Genomic DNA, 22,141 nt, shown 5'->3' with positions numbered 1-22,141 from the left:
AATACTCCCATTTAGATGTCCATATATATATATATATGAAATATGTCTCATTAACCTTAATGGGAAAAACCCTAGTAAAGGAAAAATAGTATATATTATATATAAACTTACTCTTAACAAAAAAAAAAAAAAAAAAAATACAATATATTTACTGCCCCTTATGGAAACATAACTTAAGATCTATGAGTCGTCGCATTCCATTTTGTTGTGCACCAATTTTTCAAAAGTTGCAATTGGTAATGTCTTTATAAATAAGTCTGAAAGGTTATCCTCCAAACAAATTTGTTGTATATTGATGTCACCATTGACCTTAATCATACACATTCTCGACTAGCTTCGTGAATTGCAATAATTTCAGCATGATTTGAGGGAGTGGACGTTGTAGTCCATTTCACCTATCGCTATGTAGCAGTTCCTCTACGTGTGAACAGATGACATATTTGAGAACTAGCTTTTTGTGGATCAAATAAATATCCAGAATCTGCACAACTAACTAATAAAAATTTTATTTATCTGAATAAAACAAACTAATATCGACTGTTCCTCAAAGATAACGGAGTATATGTTTAATTCTGTTCTAGTGTCTTTTTGTAGGAGAATAACTATATATAGCTAATAAATTTACTAAAAATGCAATATCTAGTCTTGTATTATTAGCAAAATATATAAGTGCATCAATTGCACTAAGATATGGTACTTCAGGACCAAGAAGTTATTCATTATATTCTCGAGATCGAAATATATATTTCTCTATATTTAATCAACGAACTTCCATTTGAATATTTAATGGATGTGCTTTGTCATATAAAATATTTTCAAATTTTTTTTTCTGTATAAGTTGACTGATGAATAAATATTTTATCTACTAAATGCTCAATTTGCAAATTAAGACAAAATTTTATTTTTTCCGATATCTTTCATCTCAAATTATTTCTTAAGATATTCTATTGTTTTTTAAAGCTCTTAAGGAGTTCTAATTATATTCAAGTGATTAAAATATATAGTCAAAATAACAAATCATGATTGTGATTTCTTTATAAAAATACACTAACATATTGGATTATTCTGATATCCTTCTTTCAATAAATATCCACTCAGACGATTGTATTACATCCGTCCTGATTGTTTCAATTTATATGGGGATCTTTGTAACTTTATCGAATATCATTCTCGGACATTTGATGTATATGTTTCAAGTACTTTAAATCCTTATGAAATTCCCATATAAATATATTATCAAGAGATCTATATAAATATGTTGTGACTACATCTATAAGATGTATATTCAGACTTTTACACACAGTCAAGCCAATTGAATATCTTAATGTAATTGCATCCACCACCGGATAATACGTCTCCTCAAAATCAATACCAAGTATTTGTGAAAAATCTTGTGCAACTAGTCTTGCTTTATATCTTATGACCTCATTATTTTCATTTATTTTCCTCACAGATACTCATTTGTATCCCACAGGTTTAACACCTTGTGGTATGGTGTTACTACAGGTCCAAAAACCTAATGTTTTGAAAGTAAGTTTAATTTTGACTCGATTGCTTATTTCCATCAAAGCCAATCTTTTATATGTCGACATTCTTTAATATATTTTGGTTCAGGATCCTTATTTTCATATATAATATCAAGAGCAACATTATACACACAAATTTTGTTAATAATTACATTAGTTAGATTCCATCTTTTTCATGTCATAACATAGTTTATTGAAATCTCATTATTATCTCTAGGTATTTCACCTTTCTCACTAGTCACGTCGAAGATTTCTTTATGAGTATTTACATCATCAACCAAGTCTTTTTCATTATTAATTATTTTTCGTTTTCGAGAATTTTTATCTTTGGAACCCACTGGTCTACCACGCTTCTGGCGTATTCCAAACTCATTATTGATAACTTGTCGTGTTGGGATATCAATTTTGATGAAACATTTGCAGTTGGTATATGTGACTAAGTTACTTTATTTGCACCTATAAATGTATATGGTAATTGATTTACTATATTTTGCAAATAAATTATCTTATGAACTTCAAGTTCACATTGATGTGTACGAGGATTTAAATGAGACGATAATGATGCATTCCATGTAGTTTTTTTTTTTTTCAACTTCTTAATTTCTCCCCTTAATGTTGGAAAAATTGTCTCATTGAAATGACAATCAGCAAATCGTGCAGTAAATACATCATCAATTAGGGGCTCAAGATATTTAATAATTGATGGGGAATCACATCCAACATATATTCCTAGCCTCTTTTGAGGACCCATCTTAATGCATAGTGGTGGAGCAATTGGAACATATATTGCACATCCAAAAATTATCATATGGAAAATATTTGGCTCGTGACCCTAAGCTAATTGTAATGACGAGTACTTATGATAAGGTACTGACCTAATGCATACAAGTGACGTTACATGCAAAATAGCATGTCCCATTACAGATGAAAACATTTTTTAAATGATTCTACTAAACCATTTTGTGTCTGAACATAAGTTACAGAATGTTCGACACTTATCCCAATTGACATACAGTAATTATCAAAAGTTTGGGATGTAAATTCACCAGCATTATCAAGACAAATGGTCTTACTTGTATAATCAGGAAATTGTGCTCTTAATTAATTATCCGAGCAAGTAATCTTGCAAATGCATTATTTCGGCTCGATAATAAGCACACATATGACCATCTGCTAGATGCATCTATTAATACCATAAAATATCTAAATGGTCCACTTGGTAGGTTAATGGGTCCACATATGTCATCATGAATTCGTTCTAAAAATGCAGGTGATTCAGTCCCCATTTTAGATGCTAATTATCAATTTTCATTGAGAGCAAGCATCACGTGGTATTCATTAGACTGAAGAATCGTCTGGTTCTTCAATGAGAGTCTATTTGAATTTCAATAATTCTCCTTATCATTATAGATCATGGATGACCCAATCGGTCATGCCAAATTGTAAATATGTCTAGATTTATGAATTTTAGGTTCATTATTGCATATGTTTCAATTACTCGTATATGAGTATAATACAATCCAAAAGATAAAGCAAACAACTCTTCCCATATACGTTTTTCATTTGAGATAGTGGATACGATATATAGATATTCCACATTATTCTTACCACCAGTTTCAATATGATAACCATTGTAACATATACCTTTAAAACTTATAATATTTCTCTTTGATTGACTAGAAAACAATGCATTATCAAGTATAAATTTTTGTTCCTCTAGGCAAAAAAAATTTGCTTTTCCCAAAACCTTCGATCAAATTTATAGAACCTGATATTGTATTTACTTTTGCTTTCAGCATTATCAATTTGGAAAAGTATTTTTTATTTGTAAGTATTGTATGTGTAGTTGTACTTGCCAGACATAGATCTTCTTTGCTCATTTTTTGTCACCAAACATATGAAAATGATCCATGTTTTTTCATTAAAAGGAAATAATCATAATAAGAAAAACAACACTTAAAATATATAAGAGTTACTAAAAAAAAACACGAAGATAGATAAAAGAAAACAACATATAATGTAATAATATGTCATATAATAATAATAAATAAATAAAAATTTAACTTATAAAATAAAATAACTAAAAACACAAAATAACCAAAATCATGAAATTGGACAATATGAAAATTAGTGGAAGTGAACTTCTCACCAATGTATGTGTGATTTTAAGATCTACCCAATGCTACAATTTATAGGCAAAGTGACAAGTAGAATGTGGACTTATATAGACACCAAACATGAATAATTACAAGGCATATAGAAATCATGAATGTTAACACATGGCCTTTGGGATACCAATGAACAAACATCTATTTTTTATTATAAAATTCATAATATAAACCAAATTAATTATTCTTTTTACACACAGTCTCTCAAAACTAAATAGGTTTTCCCTCTTTCTTTTGGCAAATGTTGTCATACCCTTCCCCCTCATTTCTCCTATTCTTTTTCCTTGTATGGAGCCAAAGTTCTGCCCGTACGCCATCGCATGCCGCTAAACATCGCAGACTTCCCACGCCACCAATCGCTAATCGTCGAGGTAAGCTAGTAGTCGTCTTCTCGTTGTTTCTCTCTCCTATTTGTGGTTTGCCTCCCTCCATTCATGCTACCTCACTAAGATCTAGTTGATAGTCAGATCCGTGGAGATCCAATATTGCCCAATCATATCCATGGAGATCCGACATCCCCCAGTCTAGATCCATGAATATCTAGTGCCCCAATCTCGATCTGGCACCCCCTTGGATATGTACTCATTTTTTTTTTTTTTTTTTTTTTTTTTTTTGTAATATCAATATTTATGATACAAGTTAGGTTTATAATTGTGAATGGGGGATTTTAGCATATATATTATGTAATAGATGGTTTATTTTGAAAATAGTATATTTGTATACAATATATACTATGATATATCGTATGAGACTTAGGCTATTAGGTTTTATGCTACATACTTTATCATATGATATGTTTGGGGATTTATCATTGTTGGTTTTTTGGATCTTAATATCAAATTAATTAATAGTTTGATGATAACAATCCTAAGTAAATTTATTAACAATTTTAATGTTTTGAAGTATCTATTACGTAAAGCTCGGAACAACGATCCCAACATGATTTGAATCACTCAAATCGAAGTTCAAACGAAGAGGATATGGTTGAAACAAGTTTAACGAAAAAATCTCAAGCTTATGACCTGACATAATTTTTCTCATAAAAGTTGACCAATTGAGAAAGGTGCCACTTTGAGTAATGGAGGAGTGACACATGGTGAGTTTTTTTTTTTTTTGATGGGCTTTAAAAAGAAAATTAATTTAAAAATAAGACAAATTTAATATTATTTCTTGTTTGTGTTTATCGGCTAGTTTTGGACACATGGTGGTTTTTTGCTTTTTATTGAAAATTTAAAAAGAAAAAGAAATTAATATTATTATTTGTTTGTGTCTAATGACTAGTTGATTCCAAAATGAAAAATACCCTTGTTGATTTTAAAAAGAAAGATAATTTAATATTATTCTTTGTTTGTGTGAGTTCAACAATTGTAAATTGACTCTCTTAAGAGAGTTGTAAGCGTGTTTTTTAACATTTTCAAACCTTTTGTAAGGGTTGCTATTGATCCTGAAAATAAAAATTGTTGTACGGTTTGATCCTCAACTGTGGAAAGGATCGAGTTTGTTCTTGCCGATGTAGTGGTTCAACTCTAAGCCATGGAAAGAGTCAAGTTCAAAGTGACATACTCCATAGAAGTTTAGGAAGTGGACGTAGGTTTTATTGTGCTAAACCACTATAAATATATAATAAATGTTAGGAGCATTCAAACCACACAACTTGTGATTTATAGCACACTCATATGCCAATTGAATTATGCTCAATTTGATATGTGATCCAAAATTCGATTAATCTCAAAATGTTCTTATTAGTCATTATAAATATGGAAATAAGGATCTTAGGACCATTGCTAAATTTTCGGGCCCTCTCCAAGAATAATTTTCAATCCAGATTATCTTCTTTTTATGGATTTTTGGGAAGATTAAAATGATCGATGCCAATTTGATAACCATTTTATTTTTTTGTTTTTTGACTTTTTAGAATTAAACCCATAAATACTTCTTGCACATCTAAATTTCTTTCTTCGGTATCTACTTTTTTTATCTATGTTCTCAAAGACAAGTCGAAATTTGAAAACTAAACAAAGTAGTTTTTTAAATAACTTGTTTTTATCTTTGGAATTTAGCTAAGAATACAACTTTTCTACTTAAGATTGATACAAACCATGGTAAAAAAAAAAAAATGAAAGGAAATAAGTTTTATTTTTAAAAACCAAAAACCAAAACTTTGGTAATTATTATTTAACAATCCTAAAAATTCATTTTATATTTTTCTAATGTAGAATTTTTTTTTATCATATTTACAAACAAAATTTTAAAATTTGCTATTTCATGTGCCAGTCCAATAATCTAATATTTAAAAAATTAAAAAAAAAAAAAAAAAAAGAAACTGCAACAAATAGCTAGTTGATTTGACGATTTTGAAACATAGGGACAAGATTGATATTTTTCCAAACATAGAAGATTCATAAATGAGCATTTAATGAAAATGTTAATTAAATGACTAAAATGGAGCTGACTTAAGCTTAAGGAGTAAGATTGCCAGTTTTGAAACTTGTGCACATATTTACCAAAAAGATAATTTTACTTAAAAATTGATTGATTATGATCAAATACACATAAATTGATTGTTTTTTAATACAATAATTACAAGAGTGGAAATTGAACTTCGACCTCTTGGATTGAATCGCATTCTAATACCACTGAACTCAATTTAATCTGACACGATTATTTGTTCGTAGATATTCAAAACTCCTAATCTTTTGAACAATAATACGCATCGACAACAATGTGCTTAGGTGTATTTCTTAGTAAAAACATGACTTGAGTTGATGTTAGAGTGAAGGAACAAGGAAAAAAAGGGGGAATATAGTGGAATTATGGTTGGATTATAGAGGTGGGTGGAAAGTGTCGAGACTTGCCGCCCAAGCTTTGTGCAACGCTAAAAACGCGTAGCACCGTCACAACGTCAGCACTGGAAATCCGACGTGGAATGAAATGGTCAAAATGTGGGCCCATATATTTGCACAGTCAAACATGACGTGTTCTCCTAATGCTAATAAAACCAAACAAATTCTTCCACTCTCTCTACTTCACGTGCTATCACGCGTCACTCTCATTTTCCACTCCAACTCCTTTTTCTTTTTCAACTCTTTTTTTTTCCCTCCACACATTTTATATTTTTGGCTAAATGATGAAAATCACCTTTGGAACTTTGCCATTTATCTCAAATAAAAAACATTCCGCCGCACTATTTCATATCCTAATTGTCCAATATTTTTTTTTTAGATTTTTAAATTTAAATATAATTTTGAAATGTTTATAAAAAATCAGATAATATTAATAAATATCTTTTAAAAAATAAATATGACATTTAGAAGAGTTTTTTTTTCCATAATTTATACTACATTAAAAAACACAAATAAAATGAAAATCGTCCTAGGAACTCATCATTAAGTCCTTTAGTAACCGTAGTTTAAAAGAGGCTAAAAAACATTTATTAAGCTAAATATGGTTATAATGATTAAATTTATGTATTCACCCTAATGATTTCATAGATCTAGAAATTTATTAAAATGTTAGGCAAGAATTAAGACATAAGGCGCAATAATTTAAATGATAATTTTTCTGTTTTCTAAGTTTCAATTAAAAATTGTGACTTTAAAAACTCCCATTTGAACTTTCTTTTATTATTATTATTACGATGATGAGGATGATGTATTTTGTACTTGTTCTAAATGAAAATATGATTAGCATAGTTAGAAAAATGAAAGTCAATTCGTATATGAACATATATAAATCGAAACAAGCAAGCCTTCAAAAACACTACTAGATCCATGATTATAATATACCTATTTAGTAGAAAAAAAATAACAATTAAAGTATATCACTATAGAGAACACAAGTAGGAATACATGACCTATACTATAATATTAATAATAATCTAAAAATTATCATCATATCTTAATACTGTTAACCAAATTTAAAAGTTGATAAATTTCACTTTTAAATTCTAACCCTTCAAAAAAAAAAAAAAAATCAAAAGAAATCGTATCACTTTTGTACCAAAAATATATTCAAACCAATCTCCCTTTGCCACGTGTCATCAACAATCCAACAAAAGAGCGTGAAAATTGCCGCGCGTGTTTTGCGAGTGTGGTACAAACATTAAATTAAAAAAAATCAAAGCTTTGACCTTTTCAACCAAAATCGCATCCCTTTTCATTTCATTATACTTTATAAATCCCCTTCAAATCAAACCAACTCCACATTCACTTCCTTCTCCCAAATTTCTCCAAATTAAAAAGAATAATATTTTTTTTTGTCAATTCCTTCAATGGCAAAACTCTTCAAAGCCTCGAAATTGTTCTTCGTTTTTGCTCTGATTCTTTTCATCTCTGTTTCTTCTTCTTCAGCCAGATTGTTGCGCGATCAATCTGTTTCCGCCGCCGTGCCGGAGCTGAAACTTGATATCCCGGCGGATCCGGCGGCGGATCTGTCGAGGGAGTATGGGTCTCTGCTTCTTGGGTTTCTGCCAAAAGGGGGAATTCCGTCGTCGGGACCGAGCAAAGGGACCAACAACTTCAACACTTAGATTTTTGTTTTGTTGGGTTTTTTTTTTTTTTTATCTGTGTTTGGTTTTGTGTAAATAGTGGTTAAAAAGTGATGTAGATTAAGAGGAGAGGTCTGATATTTCATTCATTATTTCATTATTATGCAATTATTTGTACTATTAATTAATCAATTAATGTATACTGATTAACTTTTCTTTTGTTCAATCATTGGATTATTATGTTTTTTAGTTTCTTGTTTTAAACATGGCTTCAGGGCAAAACTCCTGAGTTTCTGAGAAACAGAAATTGTCATGGAATTTGAGAAAATATTGTAAAATGAATGAAAGATTCATTTAAATGTAGAAAAATATAATCACTAATAATATAATTATGTGACCATCTCGTAACTCCCACATCATTTTGGAGTGTTTTCCGTTGCTAGTGTTTGATGTTTGGACTTAACTACAACGTGAGATCATATTTGCAAGTGGTGTTTAGATATCTCTAATGTAATGTTCTTTGTTAATGAAGTTAGATTTCGAGATCATTATTCTTTTTTGATTGCCCTTTTAGCCAGACTATTTGAGGTATGTGCTTCGGGGAGAGTGTTCTCATAGAATCTCTCATTGAGACAGTACTCAACTGTATTTATCATATTAGTAGCAGGATATCGATTGCAATGTAAGATATGGAGAGTAGTTTGTTGCTTTTTATTTATCACATTTGGAAAGAACATAATCTTTGTACCCATAGGGTTGCCTTAAAATATTCTTAGATAGTCAGTCGGGTGGTGTGATGATGTGATGATTTTCTCAATTGTTCTAAGTGATTTGAGGTTTTAAATTGTCCTTGTTTTCTCAACTCTTCTGGTTGTGTGTTATTTGTGTCTTAACCTCAACGGTAAGATTTGATATTTTTTTATTGTAATTCAATACCTTTTTTAACACAGATATATACACACATAGTTACCCTTAATGAGCTCATTTACTTAAGAAGGATTATGAAATGAGCTTAAAATTATGAAACTCATTGATTTGTCTTTCATTGGTTAAATGAAAATAGCAACAGAAATGTTTAGCTCCCATTTGTTAACTATTTGGTTTTTTGTTTTTGTTTTTGAAAATTAAGTCTATAGACACTTACTTCCTCTCCCAAATTTATTCATTTATTAATTATCTATTTTTTTACCAATGATTTAAAAAATCAAACCAAAATTTGAAAGCTAAAACAAGTAACTTTTATAATTTACTTAAAAAAATATATAAATCATTATAAGAAAGAAGAAGAAAATAAACTTAGTTTTCAAAAACAAAAAACAAAAAATGAAACGGTTACGAAACGAAACTTAAATTAATTAAAGATAAGGTAGAAATCAATAATAATTGTACTAATGAAACCAAGGGAGGATTAGAGTGATTTGAAATATCCTAAAATTGAAAATATTCCTGCCTTATAATTGTGGAATTTAAAAATAGTATTTTAAGTAACAACATTTTCAATCGTGGGTCCACATTAACCAAATTAAGGTACAAATTCAACGCCTTGCTTGATGCAAATTCTATTAACAATTGAATAGAAAGATGTGATGCCATTGCTAACAAATGTCAAACCCCTAACTAATTAATGGCCTAATAAAAGCAATTTGTCCACTAAATACAAAATAAATTTACATACCATTATCTTTTGTTCATTTATGATTTTTATACTTTTAAAATTATTATAATTCGCATACCTTTTTTTATTCAACACAATAGATGAAAGTACATGTTGGTTCAAGTGCATTTAGAAAAACTATTTTTTATCCCTTCATATTTTCTGTCCACTTGATTCCTATCATGTTTAATGAGACGTAATTGAATCCTGATATATTAGAACGGTTTTAAATGGCTTTTGAACCCCTTTGATCATTAGTTAACCAAATGAAATGCATATATAACATTTAAAATGATGATTAAATATTCCATTGGCATGCCAATTTCTTTTAATTGAGAACCTTGATTCGATTCTCGATTCAATAATTAAGAAAACCATAAAAAATCGAACCGAATCAAACTGAATTTAATATATATCAGCCAGGTTTCTAGTGCAAATAGAAAAAAACAAAAAAAAAAAAAAGCCCATTTGTCCAACCAAAATAGAATATAAAGTTTGAGAAATTGTAAAAAATAGCCAAAGTAGAATACGGGTTTTAATGTAACTAATCTCTCTCCATATCTTATAGATTTTTCATTCCACCCACCCCCACCCCACATCTAGCATTCAACAAAACAAACTTTCGACAGAGGTGGAGTTCTGAAAACCTTGAGAGAAGTGACAGCAAATGTTTTAATTATCCACTGCATCTTCTCTCTTTCTTTTTTAGTCGTGTAGGATTGAATTATATATTTATAATTTTTTCTTTAAAAAATCTAACTTGCAACCATCTACTCCTTCACTCACATCTTGGCTATTGCCCATGTCACTCTTTTTCTTTCTTTCCCATTTTTTTTTTTTGAGTACCAACTTTCTCTCTTCCATCCATGGCTCCGCGACCAACGGCAACACCACGCAGGGACAAAATGAGGTTTCAAGCAGCACCACTTCCACGGTTTTCACCCCTTCTACTCCCTCACCCCCCCTTTTTTGTTTTGTTTTCTTGAAGACTGATTTTAGTAAAAAAAAAAGAAACTACAAAAGATAAGTTTGTTATGAGTTATGAGTTGGGACAGCAAGCCCAGGAGGGGAGGAAATAAGCTGGTTTATCAAAACTGAGCCATGGCAATTTGGTTCAAAAACCGAAACCAAGGAACTTCATTGGTAGCCGATTCATACTTTTCGAAAACCAACCTGTTCAAATTGGTCATTAGTTTTGCTAAAACCAGACCAAACTGAACCATTCACCCACCCGATGAGAAAGAGATGTGTTACACAACAGTAAGGATTGTGAATCCTAAGAAAGAGAATAAAAAGACCTAAACTACATCAACCCTCCAATTAACAAAATGATAAGTGATAATGCTTTTTCAACTAAGATAATTTCAACACCACACACACACATATGACCAACCAATTGGATGGTAATGGCATAAAAGAATCTTGATTCCGGTCTTGCAAGTTTATCGACCAACCTATTATCTCATCGCCAACCACTTCCATAGCATTGTTCTTACCTTAGGCACTGCCAATCACGTCTAGACTTTCTCAAATACAAAGTTTACTAATCGCAAGAACTTCACGAGGATGCAAACTACATTTGCTTATAATAGGGCAATCATTTAAAGGAGGCAGCCACAGGACTTGTCAATGGCTTTAAATTGTGCGAAGGCGGGGAGCTCTCACAAAGATACAACCAACAGAATGCTACGACATCCCTGGTTTTCCCCTATTTCTCAACCATTGAATAAATAAACATTCTTGAAATGATCGGAATAGGACACAAAACATAAAAGATTTACTACAAAGGATTGATAGATCATAGAGTCGTGACAGAAAACAAAAAAGAAATCCAAGTAGTAGACCCTGTTAAATAAAAAATTGATCGGATTTCAGAAGTAAACATAATTCGATACTCAAAACAAAGCCCTCAAAATATATTGAAAAATCCTAATAAAATTGAAATCCACGAAATTTGAGAAACCATGAGAAAATTAAATAGCACATAAAAGGTTCCTTCAAGCACGGGGAGGAGCTCCACCAGCTCCAACACGAGGGGCCTGTCCTGGTTGTCCAGGCTTTGGCGCATCATCCTGAGAAAACATGAACAGAATTCAAACCAATCAAATAAGCACCAACAATAGAAACGGATTTGTACTTGTAAAAAACAATAGAAACGAATTCAGAATAGAGTGAGCAGCTTCATACAACCATAAATTATCCTTGTAAATAAACTATCTAAACAGCAAAACCTTGTTTTTTCAAGTTCCATTAAATACCAAGTAAACAGAATTAGCAACCTTCAAATTTGAAATTGTGAGACTTATGAACAAGCAAGGGCAAAGAATAACACGACAACAGTCATTACATATGAATCGTCAAGGTTATTTCGTCATGATTGACAATAACAAAAATGGATAATGGAAAGCAGCAAGCTTGGTGAAAAGAAGTTATAGAATCAGCACAAAACATGTATCAATAGGCTCATGAACCGACCATACAACACTGGGTAACGACTGTAGTTACATAACTCAAAGATCCAATTCTTAGCAGCCATATCGAAAATCATAATAATAATAATAATAATGATGATGATGATGATGATGATGATGATGAGAAGCTAATCATCCATTGGAAAATGCTGGAAAAGGTGAATATAATAGAAGAGAAGAAGATAACCATACATGGGCTCATATAATTAGTCATATCAACCATGGAAAATTAATCAAACGAAAGAGCAAGAAAGAAAATCAAGTTGAATCGAAGATATACCCTGCGTCTAATGAAGCGCTGTGGAGGCTCACGGTTCCTCCTGTCAGTGCGTGATCGAACCCTCACAACGTGAGAGTGGATGGCACAAGAAACACAGTATTGCATCTTGGCATATAGCTTGGGAAGAGTGTATTCTGTATAAAAAAAACAAACGTCGAAATTATCACTCAGAAATTGCAAAATTGGAAGATAAAGGAAAAAAACGTTCAAGAACAAGATCATACGATCATAGACACAGGCTTCCTGAACATCCCTAACAGCTGCTTGTTCAACAATGTTCCTGACAAGGAACCTCTTGATGGCCTTGTCCTATTCGCGCCAATAAGAAATCACGTAACTAGATATTCTATAGAAACAGTAGGCCAAAATCACATAGATAACTGAAAATACCCAGAATACCAACAAAAATCACAAGGGAAAGTAAAACCCCGGTTGTGAATGTGACGAAATCGATAGTTATTATATTCAGATGGTAATACATTGAGCAACATCGATAGCAAAGAGATGCGACGAAGGGAAGAAACCCTAGGTACCTTAGGGCAGCATTTGCCGCAGTTGGAACAGCGGATAAATTTGACGTGTCCTCGTCCATGCTTGTTGCGTCCACCATTCCTGCGCTTGAAAGTCTGAACCAAAAGAGAAAGCGTCAAGCAGAAGATTAGAGGAGAACTAAGGATCGAAACAGAGGGGGTGTTGTGAGGGATTAGGTTACCATGGTTGTAGTCTGTCAGCTCGTCGGCTGAATTAGGGTTTACGAATTGGGTGGTAGTGATGTTTTATACGGAGAGGAAGCAGAAGGTGACCTAGCTAATGAAATCCCTAATTTGGTTTATTTGCAGATAACCCTGATTGTTCTTCTCATTTTCATTTTTTGCCTAACAGTCATCGCTCCTCATTGGCTTGGCCCATTGCATTTTCCCCCCTTTTTTATTTGTAAATTTAATTTTTGGGGAGCATGCGTCTTTTGGATTGAAGAAAACAAATGTTTTTAAGAAATGTTATTTTTATTCAAACTCTTTTTTATATATAAAAAAATATTTAAAATACATATTTCAAAAATTATTTTGAGTGGTTAGTAAACATTTTATTTTCTAAAATTATATATTTGAAAAGTTAAACCAAACACACTTGAAAAGTTAAACCAAATCCACTTGAAATTATATATTCGAAAAGTTAAACCAAACATGCTTGAAATCTAAGCTAGAAAATATCTTTTAACCACTAGACATCGAAATTGTCAATATATACATGTTTAGGAGGCTAAGATACATAATATAGTTATGAAAATACAGAGAAAAAAAGGGGAAATATGTGGAAGTTAGCTATAGGCCAAGTGGTGTATGAAATGCTTGACCTAAAGAGAAAGACCACTTATATAAATAGTTGTTGATGCCAAATTTTGGACGAAGTAAATGCACACCTAATTCTCAGGTGGCAACAACTATAAATTTATAATTTAGGAAAGACAGAAAAAGAGAATCTTGCACACCATATAGTCTTTGATTCCTAAATTAGCTAAGTAATCTATGTAGTAAGTAAGAAATTTTTAGTATGAGAGTGTGCTTACTTTCCTGGATGAGTCCTTCTATTTATAGAATTCTCTTGACTTCACCATTTTCCTTTAGAGTTTTTAAATGATCCCTTGGGCTCAAATTGTTGGGATGTATGCCCTAAAAGCTTGTAGTTAATGTGTTATTTGAGATAATGGATGAATATTTTATATATGCAATTATCCATTAAAGAAATATCCAAGGTTATTTATGTAACTTGAATAGTATGTGGTAGACATACAAGTGGATCTTGTTCAAGTAATGGCCCAAATGGTCTGTAGTATATGTCTTATCATGGTGACACTATGGATACGACCAACCTTGCAAATACTACAAGAGTTGCAAGTGTTACAAGTGATTTGATCCAAATTGTTCATGTGGATACATGTAAGTGGAGGTATCTTATACAATAGTTTATATAAGGCCAAACCGTAAAATGATTGATCTCTCTTTATAGCACTATTGACTGAAGAGATTAATATTTGATAGGATGACCATAGATAACTTGACCTCAATCCCGAGTGAGTTATGAACTCTTATTTATGAGAAAATCATTTGATTTGTGAGAGTGGCCTGAGTCGCCGACTCAATAAGCCTACCATTTTAGGGATTTATCTGAGTAAGGAATTGGAAACATAGGTACACAATATGAAATTCACTCATTCCCGTATTTAGGGTAAGTAGCTGAATTGCTCCTTTAAGTGCTAACTCCAAGTCTCGAACAATAAGGCCCCTCCCTTTCATTGGTCTGAGGGATTTTTGTTTATGGTAGGACCATAAACAGGTTGTTCATTAGAAGATCAGTGAGACTTAAGGAGTAGAGGTAGTTATAGGGGTAAAACGATAATTTGACTCAGTTGTAGTTACGAGCAATTCGTGGAGAGTTGACTTATTGATAATTGGTTATATCCATGAATACAAAAAAAATATCTACACCGCGAAGAGTGCAACTATAGGTCTTTAATGGAGTGACACACAGTTAATGAATGTTGATCAATTTAATAAAGAGTTTAATTAATTAATCTCATACCATTAGAGCGTTTAATCTATAGGTCCATTAGGTCTCTTTGCTAGCTCACTAAGGATAAAACAAAGAATATCTATTTTTGGAATAATTTAAATGGTTCAAATTATAAGGAAATTTAAGTTAATTGTATATGGTACAATTAATATATTGTATATGATACGATTAATATAATACATATAGCCAATAAAAGAGTAGCTCAACTAGTATAATGTTCATATTATCAACCTCGTGGTTTGAGGTTTGATTCCCCCACCCAATACTTTAATTACAATATCACTTTTAAAAAAAACATATAGCTACATTATATTATAAGGTTAATTTTGAATTAGATTTAAAAAGTAAACTATATGAGAAAATAATGTATTTGAATAAGATTCAAATATTAAATAATATGAATGAGGTTCATATTATAACTATATATTAAATCTAATATGAATGAGATTCATATTAAAACTATACATTAAATTTAATGTGAATGTGATAAACATTAAAACTATAGTCTATGAGAGAAAAATACATTTAAATATCGCAGCTATGAGAATTCACTTCACTTAATATGCAGAATGGTTATGCATTTGTTTTTTTTATAGAAGAATTATTCACTATCTCTCATAACTCAAAATGCACAGAGAAAACGTATTTTTTCTTGTAATTTCTGCTCTTTAGTTGCCTTAACCTTCATCGTCTCTTTGGTTGTCCTATCTTTTTCATTATACAACGTACCAACTTTATCACTATGGTATAACCATATCAAATTTGGCTCATCAAAAATCATTCTTGGATCTCTAGTCATGCTTGGAAAAATTTCAAAAGAATATATAGTTAGATTTCTGGTGCGTATATACCATAATTAAACAGCTTCAACGCAAGTATTGACATTGTGCCCGTCTTATCCGGAAGGTTATAGATACTTAAGCTTGGTTTTTTCTATCAATTCGAGGTAACCCCTATTTGACGAGCCTAATCAGGAGTTTTGACTAAATCATCATTGTATCTAATCAGTTTCATGATTTTCATCCTCTTGCATTTAAGTGAAGTTAGCCTACCTACCTTTCTACAACAGGCTTTGGCATTTTGTTTAAATTCGACTAGAGGCAAAATTATGGCTTCAAACTTTCGACTATCAACCCACTGCTCTGAATTCTTTATTACATTTTTTGAATTGCTTGTTTTTTCACTAATCACCCTTTCATCTACTTCACTGGATCGCTTGAGATATTCCCACCGTCATCACTATTTCTAAAGTGCATTACCTAATGGTCGACCTTGCTAAGTTGCATCCCTGCCTTCCATGCTTGATTCTCGCTCTCCCTGCCAGTCACTGAGCTTCATTTGCCTCTTTTTAGGTGTCCATGTGTCCGCTTCTCGCTTGTCGGCCTCAAAAATGTTGAGCATGGGTATCACCTGCTTTCTTCCACAAAACTTATGGCAACATCAACTTTTTGAGTAGTTCTTCTAAGCTATCTAGATCTACCATGCGTTAACATTCTTCTGATCGCCCTCGACCAGACCGAGCATCTCTCTTCTTTTCCAACTTTAACTCATATGCTCCATGAAAACTTTTTTCAATACATTATCTCCTCTCTCTTGTCTTTTCATGACACCCCCGACTACCGAGTCGAGGCTCTCCATCTCTCTCTCTCTCTCTCTTTTAAATCAAGATTTCTCCTATAAGTTTCATAGATCTCAACATTTTTTTTTATCACTCTAATCTTCTCTTCCAAGGTAACCCCTTCTTGTACACTCATCTTTTTACTTGAGGATACTTTGTATTGGTCGTCCCTAGATCAAAATGAGCCTTTTTTTGGCAATGACACTTTTGACTTTGCGAATAACGGGGATGGTTCTGCTTTTGATGAGTTTGAGATAGGAACCTAAACATAACATCTGGCCTTATCATCTTTGATGCCTAATCCAAATGAAAGCATCGATGATCCTTCTCCAAGTGAAGTTACCTTTTATTTGCTTATATTTCCCTTTAGTGTCTGGTTACCTTTACGATTCTTCCTTCAAAGCTTCCTGGGTTTACTTCAGCTAGTCCCCGCTCAAATCTCCCCAACGATTGGGGTCATCTTATTGGTAGTTACATCATTTGGTCAAGATATGAGAATGGATCCCATGCTTCCACTTTTTGTCATTTCACACCATTAGCCATAATCCATCCTTTGGTAGACATTTTTATAATCATCCAAACAAAGAATTATAGTGAAGGGGCCAACTCTCATAAAAAAAGTGGAAGAATGGTTGATGTTGAGTTGGTGAAAATTGGTTTGATTTTGGCCCAAACGGTTCTCGTTATGCAGTTCCAACGGGATAGGGATTACGTTAAGCTCCTTTATTACCTTCCCATTTGGAATCGTTTCCTATTTCAACAATCAGCTAACCATTGACATTTATCTCTTTTAGTTTCGTTCGCTATTCATCCTCGGTTGCAATGTCTTCCTTTCTTTAAATCAACAATAGTCTTCTTGGTGACCTCCCAAGGTCCTTGCTAAGGTTCCATTTGGCCAGTCATAATAATCTCATCTTCGTTGGATTGGCTTCACCAACTCTCAATCTAGGTTTGTCGACTTCAGGGGCGGATCTACTAAGGAGTCAAATGGGGACATGTGTCCTTCCTCAAATATGACATTTTACTCATACGTATATTGGTTTTCTTTAAATATATACATAAAAAATTTATAGTTATATTATAGTGTAATTATCACTCTGTTTCTAAGAAAACACAACATTAGGTTACGCTTCAGTGGTCAGGATGTACACTATGGAAGAATAGACAGATTCAAATCATTCTGTAGCATTTTTATTGTTTTTATTTTTAAGTTTAGTTTTGATTATTTTTAAATATAAAAAAAATATATATATTAATGAATTATTCACCATATTTTTTTATATTTTGTTAATTTGCGATTTTAATTTTTTAAAATATATACAATGTTTTAAATTTTAGTTAATTTTAATTCTTGAATATATCTATATATCTATATATATATATATGTATAAAATGAATTATTCACCATATATATATTTATGTATTATTTTAAATTTTGAAAAAGATATGTCCATTGTTTTAATTTTTAGTACAGTTGAAGTAGGTTACCGTAAAAATTGATTGAATGATTTTTTGCTTATATATTTAAGTAAATAATTCTATAAAGTTTTATGATAATGGGGTTTTCAAATATAGAAAAATAAAAAAACTATTTACACAAAATAGCAAAATTTAATCATCTTCCACCTTCTCCGTCTTCCCCCATATTCGTCTTCTTTTCTTCTTCTTCGGTCTAATCTTGGTCTCTATCTCTAACCCACACACTTTCTTGTTCTTTTTCGTTCGATCTTAGTCTCTATGTCTAACTCATGCACTCTAACATCCAGCAACCACCAGACTCATGCCCAATTGTTGATCCACCAGCGTTTGAGTCTACATCGAAGATCTAGTTGTACGTTGCCGTTGGCGAGTCGATTTTTCTTTCTTTACCTGATTCACTCTCTTTCTTTCTCTAACTCTTAGATCCGTACAACCTGATGCTCGTTGTCGCTGTCTTGTTGCTGCTAGCGCTAGAGTTCGCTGGATTTTTGGCCGTTAGGGGTAATATTTTGGGCGTTTCGAGTTAATTTTGTTTGGTTCTTGAACATTCATCGAGTTTTGGTGTTAAAATTGATTTATCCATGAAGTTGGATGCTAGATTTGAGTTTTTTTTCCTTTTAGATAGTTGATTAACAATGTCTATCACAATTAGACGCTGATAGGCTATCAGTGATAGAAACTAATACAAGTCTATAACTGATAGAAGTCTATTAGTATCTATTAGTGATAGAAACTGATAAAAGTCTATCATTGATAGAGGCTGAAAGAAATCTATCATTGATACTATAGTGATAGAAGCTGATACAAGTCTATCACTGATAGACGCCGATAGAAGTCTATCGGTGTCTACCAGTGTTTTTTTTTTGCTATTTCTATAAATAATTTGAATTTTTTCTATCTGTGAAAAATCCCCTATAGATAAATTCGTAATTAATATTACTTAATCTAGATATCATATATTAATCACTTAAAATTGGGTTGAACTACAAGTTTAATCCAAAAGTTCCGAAATTGTGATTAACAAATCTTTAAACGTTCAATTTTGATTAATAGATCTCAACAATACTAACAACATATGTTTAAAAGGTAACTGTTTTATAAAACAAGAAAAATTAGTTTTGTGTCTAATTGAACGTTAAATTTTAAATTTTGTAGTTAATAGATACCTTAATTTTAAAAAGATGTTCAATCATACTTATTAAACACAAAGTTAAATTTAATGTCTAATATATCTTTTAATCTTTAACATTATTGAATATGTAAGAGACCTATTGGATGTAAAATTGATATTTTAGAAATCTATAAAATACGACATTGAGATTCGGGGACTTATTAGACATTTTTTAAAGTTTAGGATTATATGAACACAAATTAAAATGTTCATGGACTAAACTTCTAACCTTATATATATTTGTGCCCCCTAACATGAAGTTCTGGATCTGCCACTGGCTGACTTCCATATGTTCTCTATTATATGTCATTATAAATTTTCGACGATAAGCCTTAGCCATATTGCATTCTTTCAGGTATGGCCCCCCGCTACGCTTAGCTATTCGATCGTCGAGGAAAAAGACCCAAAGGATGATTGTAGAGTGGTGAGTTATTGGGGGTGGATTCCAACATGAAATTATCGACCTTGCCAATGATGATGACCAAACCATTCCTTCCTACTCTCTCCCTCCTCGACCCGCTCCACCAAACCATTGTCGATCTCCTCGTTTTCAAAGGTTCTCCAATCCTCATGCGAAAGGTTCTTCTTTCAGAATGGAAGCATGTATTCTTGTAACATTCGAGTTTTAGTATATTTTATTAATTATCTCAAATTAATGAGTTTTAATTTCCAAGAAAAAAAACTTGGAAGTTGGAGTGAAATTGAGATAGTTTGAGAATATAATCACTACAAGAATTCTGGGCTTTAATGTCGGTTGATCTCAAATTAATGGGTTTTAGTTTCCAAGAAAAAACTTGGAAGTTGGAGTCGAATTGAGATAGTTTGAGAATATAATCATTACAAGAATTTTGGGCTTTAATATCGATTTTAAACCGACATTAAAGCCCTTTAACGTCGGTTTTAAACCGACATTAAAGTCTAGAATTATTGTCCATTTTTTCAATCATTGTCCGTTTTTTGTAAATACCATGTCTGTCTTTTTTTCAATTATTGTCTGTGTATTCAATATAATTATTATCCAATCCATTTTGAATGTCGGTCACAAAGTTAAAAACAACATGTCCCTAAAACCAAGGTAATCAACCTGTACATGCACAAAATAAGTTCTTAATTGTTTGCTTTCACAAATCCATAATAATAAGTTACAAAAGAGGAATTGGAGATGATAATTTTAACTCTAAAACCAAGGTAATCAACAAATTACCAAAACTCATAAGCGTTACATAACAAAATTAAAATTTTGATCCAAACAAGAGCAAGAACTTACTTTTAAACTATAAAATACAAACTAAAACTTGTAAATATTCCTCCCCCCACCCCCCCCCCCCCCCAAAAAAAAAGGCACACACACTTGTTGTCATTATATAGTGTTTTCTAAATAGTCTTTCAATTGCTCATTCGTTATGTTCTCTCCACTATCCACCACATCTTCACAAACATATTAAAAATGGGCAAACAACATATAATAAGAACTTATAAAAACATATTAAAAAATGTTGCACATCAGGAAAATATGTCATCTGTTCTTAAATATTGCACATCTTCACAAACTTAATATACAATTCCAACCTTTCAAAGTTTATATAACAGAAGTTGCTCATAACACAAAATATACACTAATTATTTTCCCTTAGCTAGAGTTGAGCTGAAACCAATAAGCCAAAAACTACTTAAACTAAGGTTATTTTCCATTTGCATTATGTTCATAGCCCACCCCAACTAATCCCAAAGTCCTTGAAGGGTATCTCCAAATGTCTCAAACTCTTTCCACCTTTGAACACTCTTGAGGTTTTTAAGATTATACCAAATCCAAGAAAGAACATATTTTAAACATGGAATTTATAGCAATTGAACTTTCTTACCTTAGGACACATTCTACACATTCATCAATGAAGGTAAAAGATCTTGTCTGAAGATCATCTTCCCACATCTCAAACTCGTCTATAGAAGTGAGGGCCTTTCTGCAGAATACAATATGAATGGACCGATAGTATTAGATCTTACATTATAAATTGTCCCAGAGATAACATAACCATTTCTTGCATTTGGATCTACCTTTCCATATTCCAAATGGACCATAAATGTTGTGAAACCTCCCAATTTGGCACTCAATACCGAAATCCTTAGTATAATGTTTGCACAACTTCTTTGTAGCAAGCTTCTCCAAACCATAAGCATCTTGGGGCTACGAAACAAACGTTCACACGGTTTTAATAAGCATGTGTCTAACAATTGTTTCATTTCCAAATCATTAACACATAAGTAAATATGAACATTAGTTTCCAATTACTTAAATTCAAGGTAGATGCAAACACTAGAAGCATAGAAAAACCTGCACTCACACTAGTAGCACAACTATAAATGTTACATTGTATAAACATGGGGTAGGAACTCATACCTTGTCTTTTATCCAACCTTTCAAATTAAATAATGCTCTTTGACCTGTTTACATTACCAAAGTGACTGAGGCTTAAAACATGTCATGTTTAATTCTTAAGTTGATAAAAAAACAAACTTTCATAATCGCAACCTCCTTACATTACCAATGTGCATAAATGGTACATTCAAGGCAAAATTCTTGTAGTGAATATGTTGGATCTAGAGTTCCCCAAGAAAAAGCATAAAGAGGTTGCGATACCAAATCTTTACTCCTTTGTTGCACCTGCAAAACAAGAAAACTCAATAGTTGAATAAATGAGAGAATCTTCTTTTCCAAG

At 31.8% G+C, this 22,141-nt stretch overlaps 1 protein-coding gene and 1 long non-coding RNA gene across 2 annotated transcripts; one reads left to right on the top strand and one right to left on the bottom strand.

Moving 5' to 3' along the window:
• The first annotated feature begins 3,891 nt into the window (after positions 1-3,891).
• Positions 3,892-4,406, top strand: LOC150036870 (uncharacterized). The gene is made up of 2 exons (XR_016529406.1): positions 3,892-4,065; positions 4,162-4,406. It is a non-coding gene; the product is annotated as an uncharacterized LOC150036870 (long non-coding RNA).
• Positions 4,407-11,589: 7,183 nt separating this feature from the next.
• Positions 11,590-13,565, bottom strand: LOC120075283 (small ribosomal subunit protein eS26x-like). Its single transcript, XM_039028507.2, has 5 exons — positions 13,298-13,565; positions 13,119-13,211; positions 12,810-12,894; positions 12,586-12,719; positions 11,590-11,906 (listed from the first exon to the last, which is right to left on the bottom strand). The coding sequence occupies exons 1-5, from the start codon at positions 13,298-13,300 to the stop codon at positions 11,832-11,834; spliced, it is 390 nt and encodes a 129-aa protein (XP_038884435.1). The 5' UTR covers positions 13,301-13,565; the 3' UTR covers positions 11,590-11,831.
• Positions 13,566-22,141: the final 8,576 nt, after the last annotated feature.

Source organism: Benincasa hispida, chromosome 4 (genome assembly GCF_027475165.1).
Source record: "Benincasa hispida cultivar pf3 chromosome 4, pf3_genome.v1.1, whole genome shotgun sequence".
NCBI lineage: Eukaryota > Viridiplantae > Streptophyta > Magnoliopsida > Cucurbitales > Cucurbitaceae > Benincasa > Benincasa hispida.
This window is presented reverse-complemented; position numbering and strand designations above follow the sequence as displayed.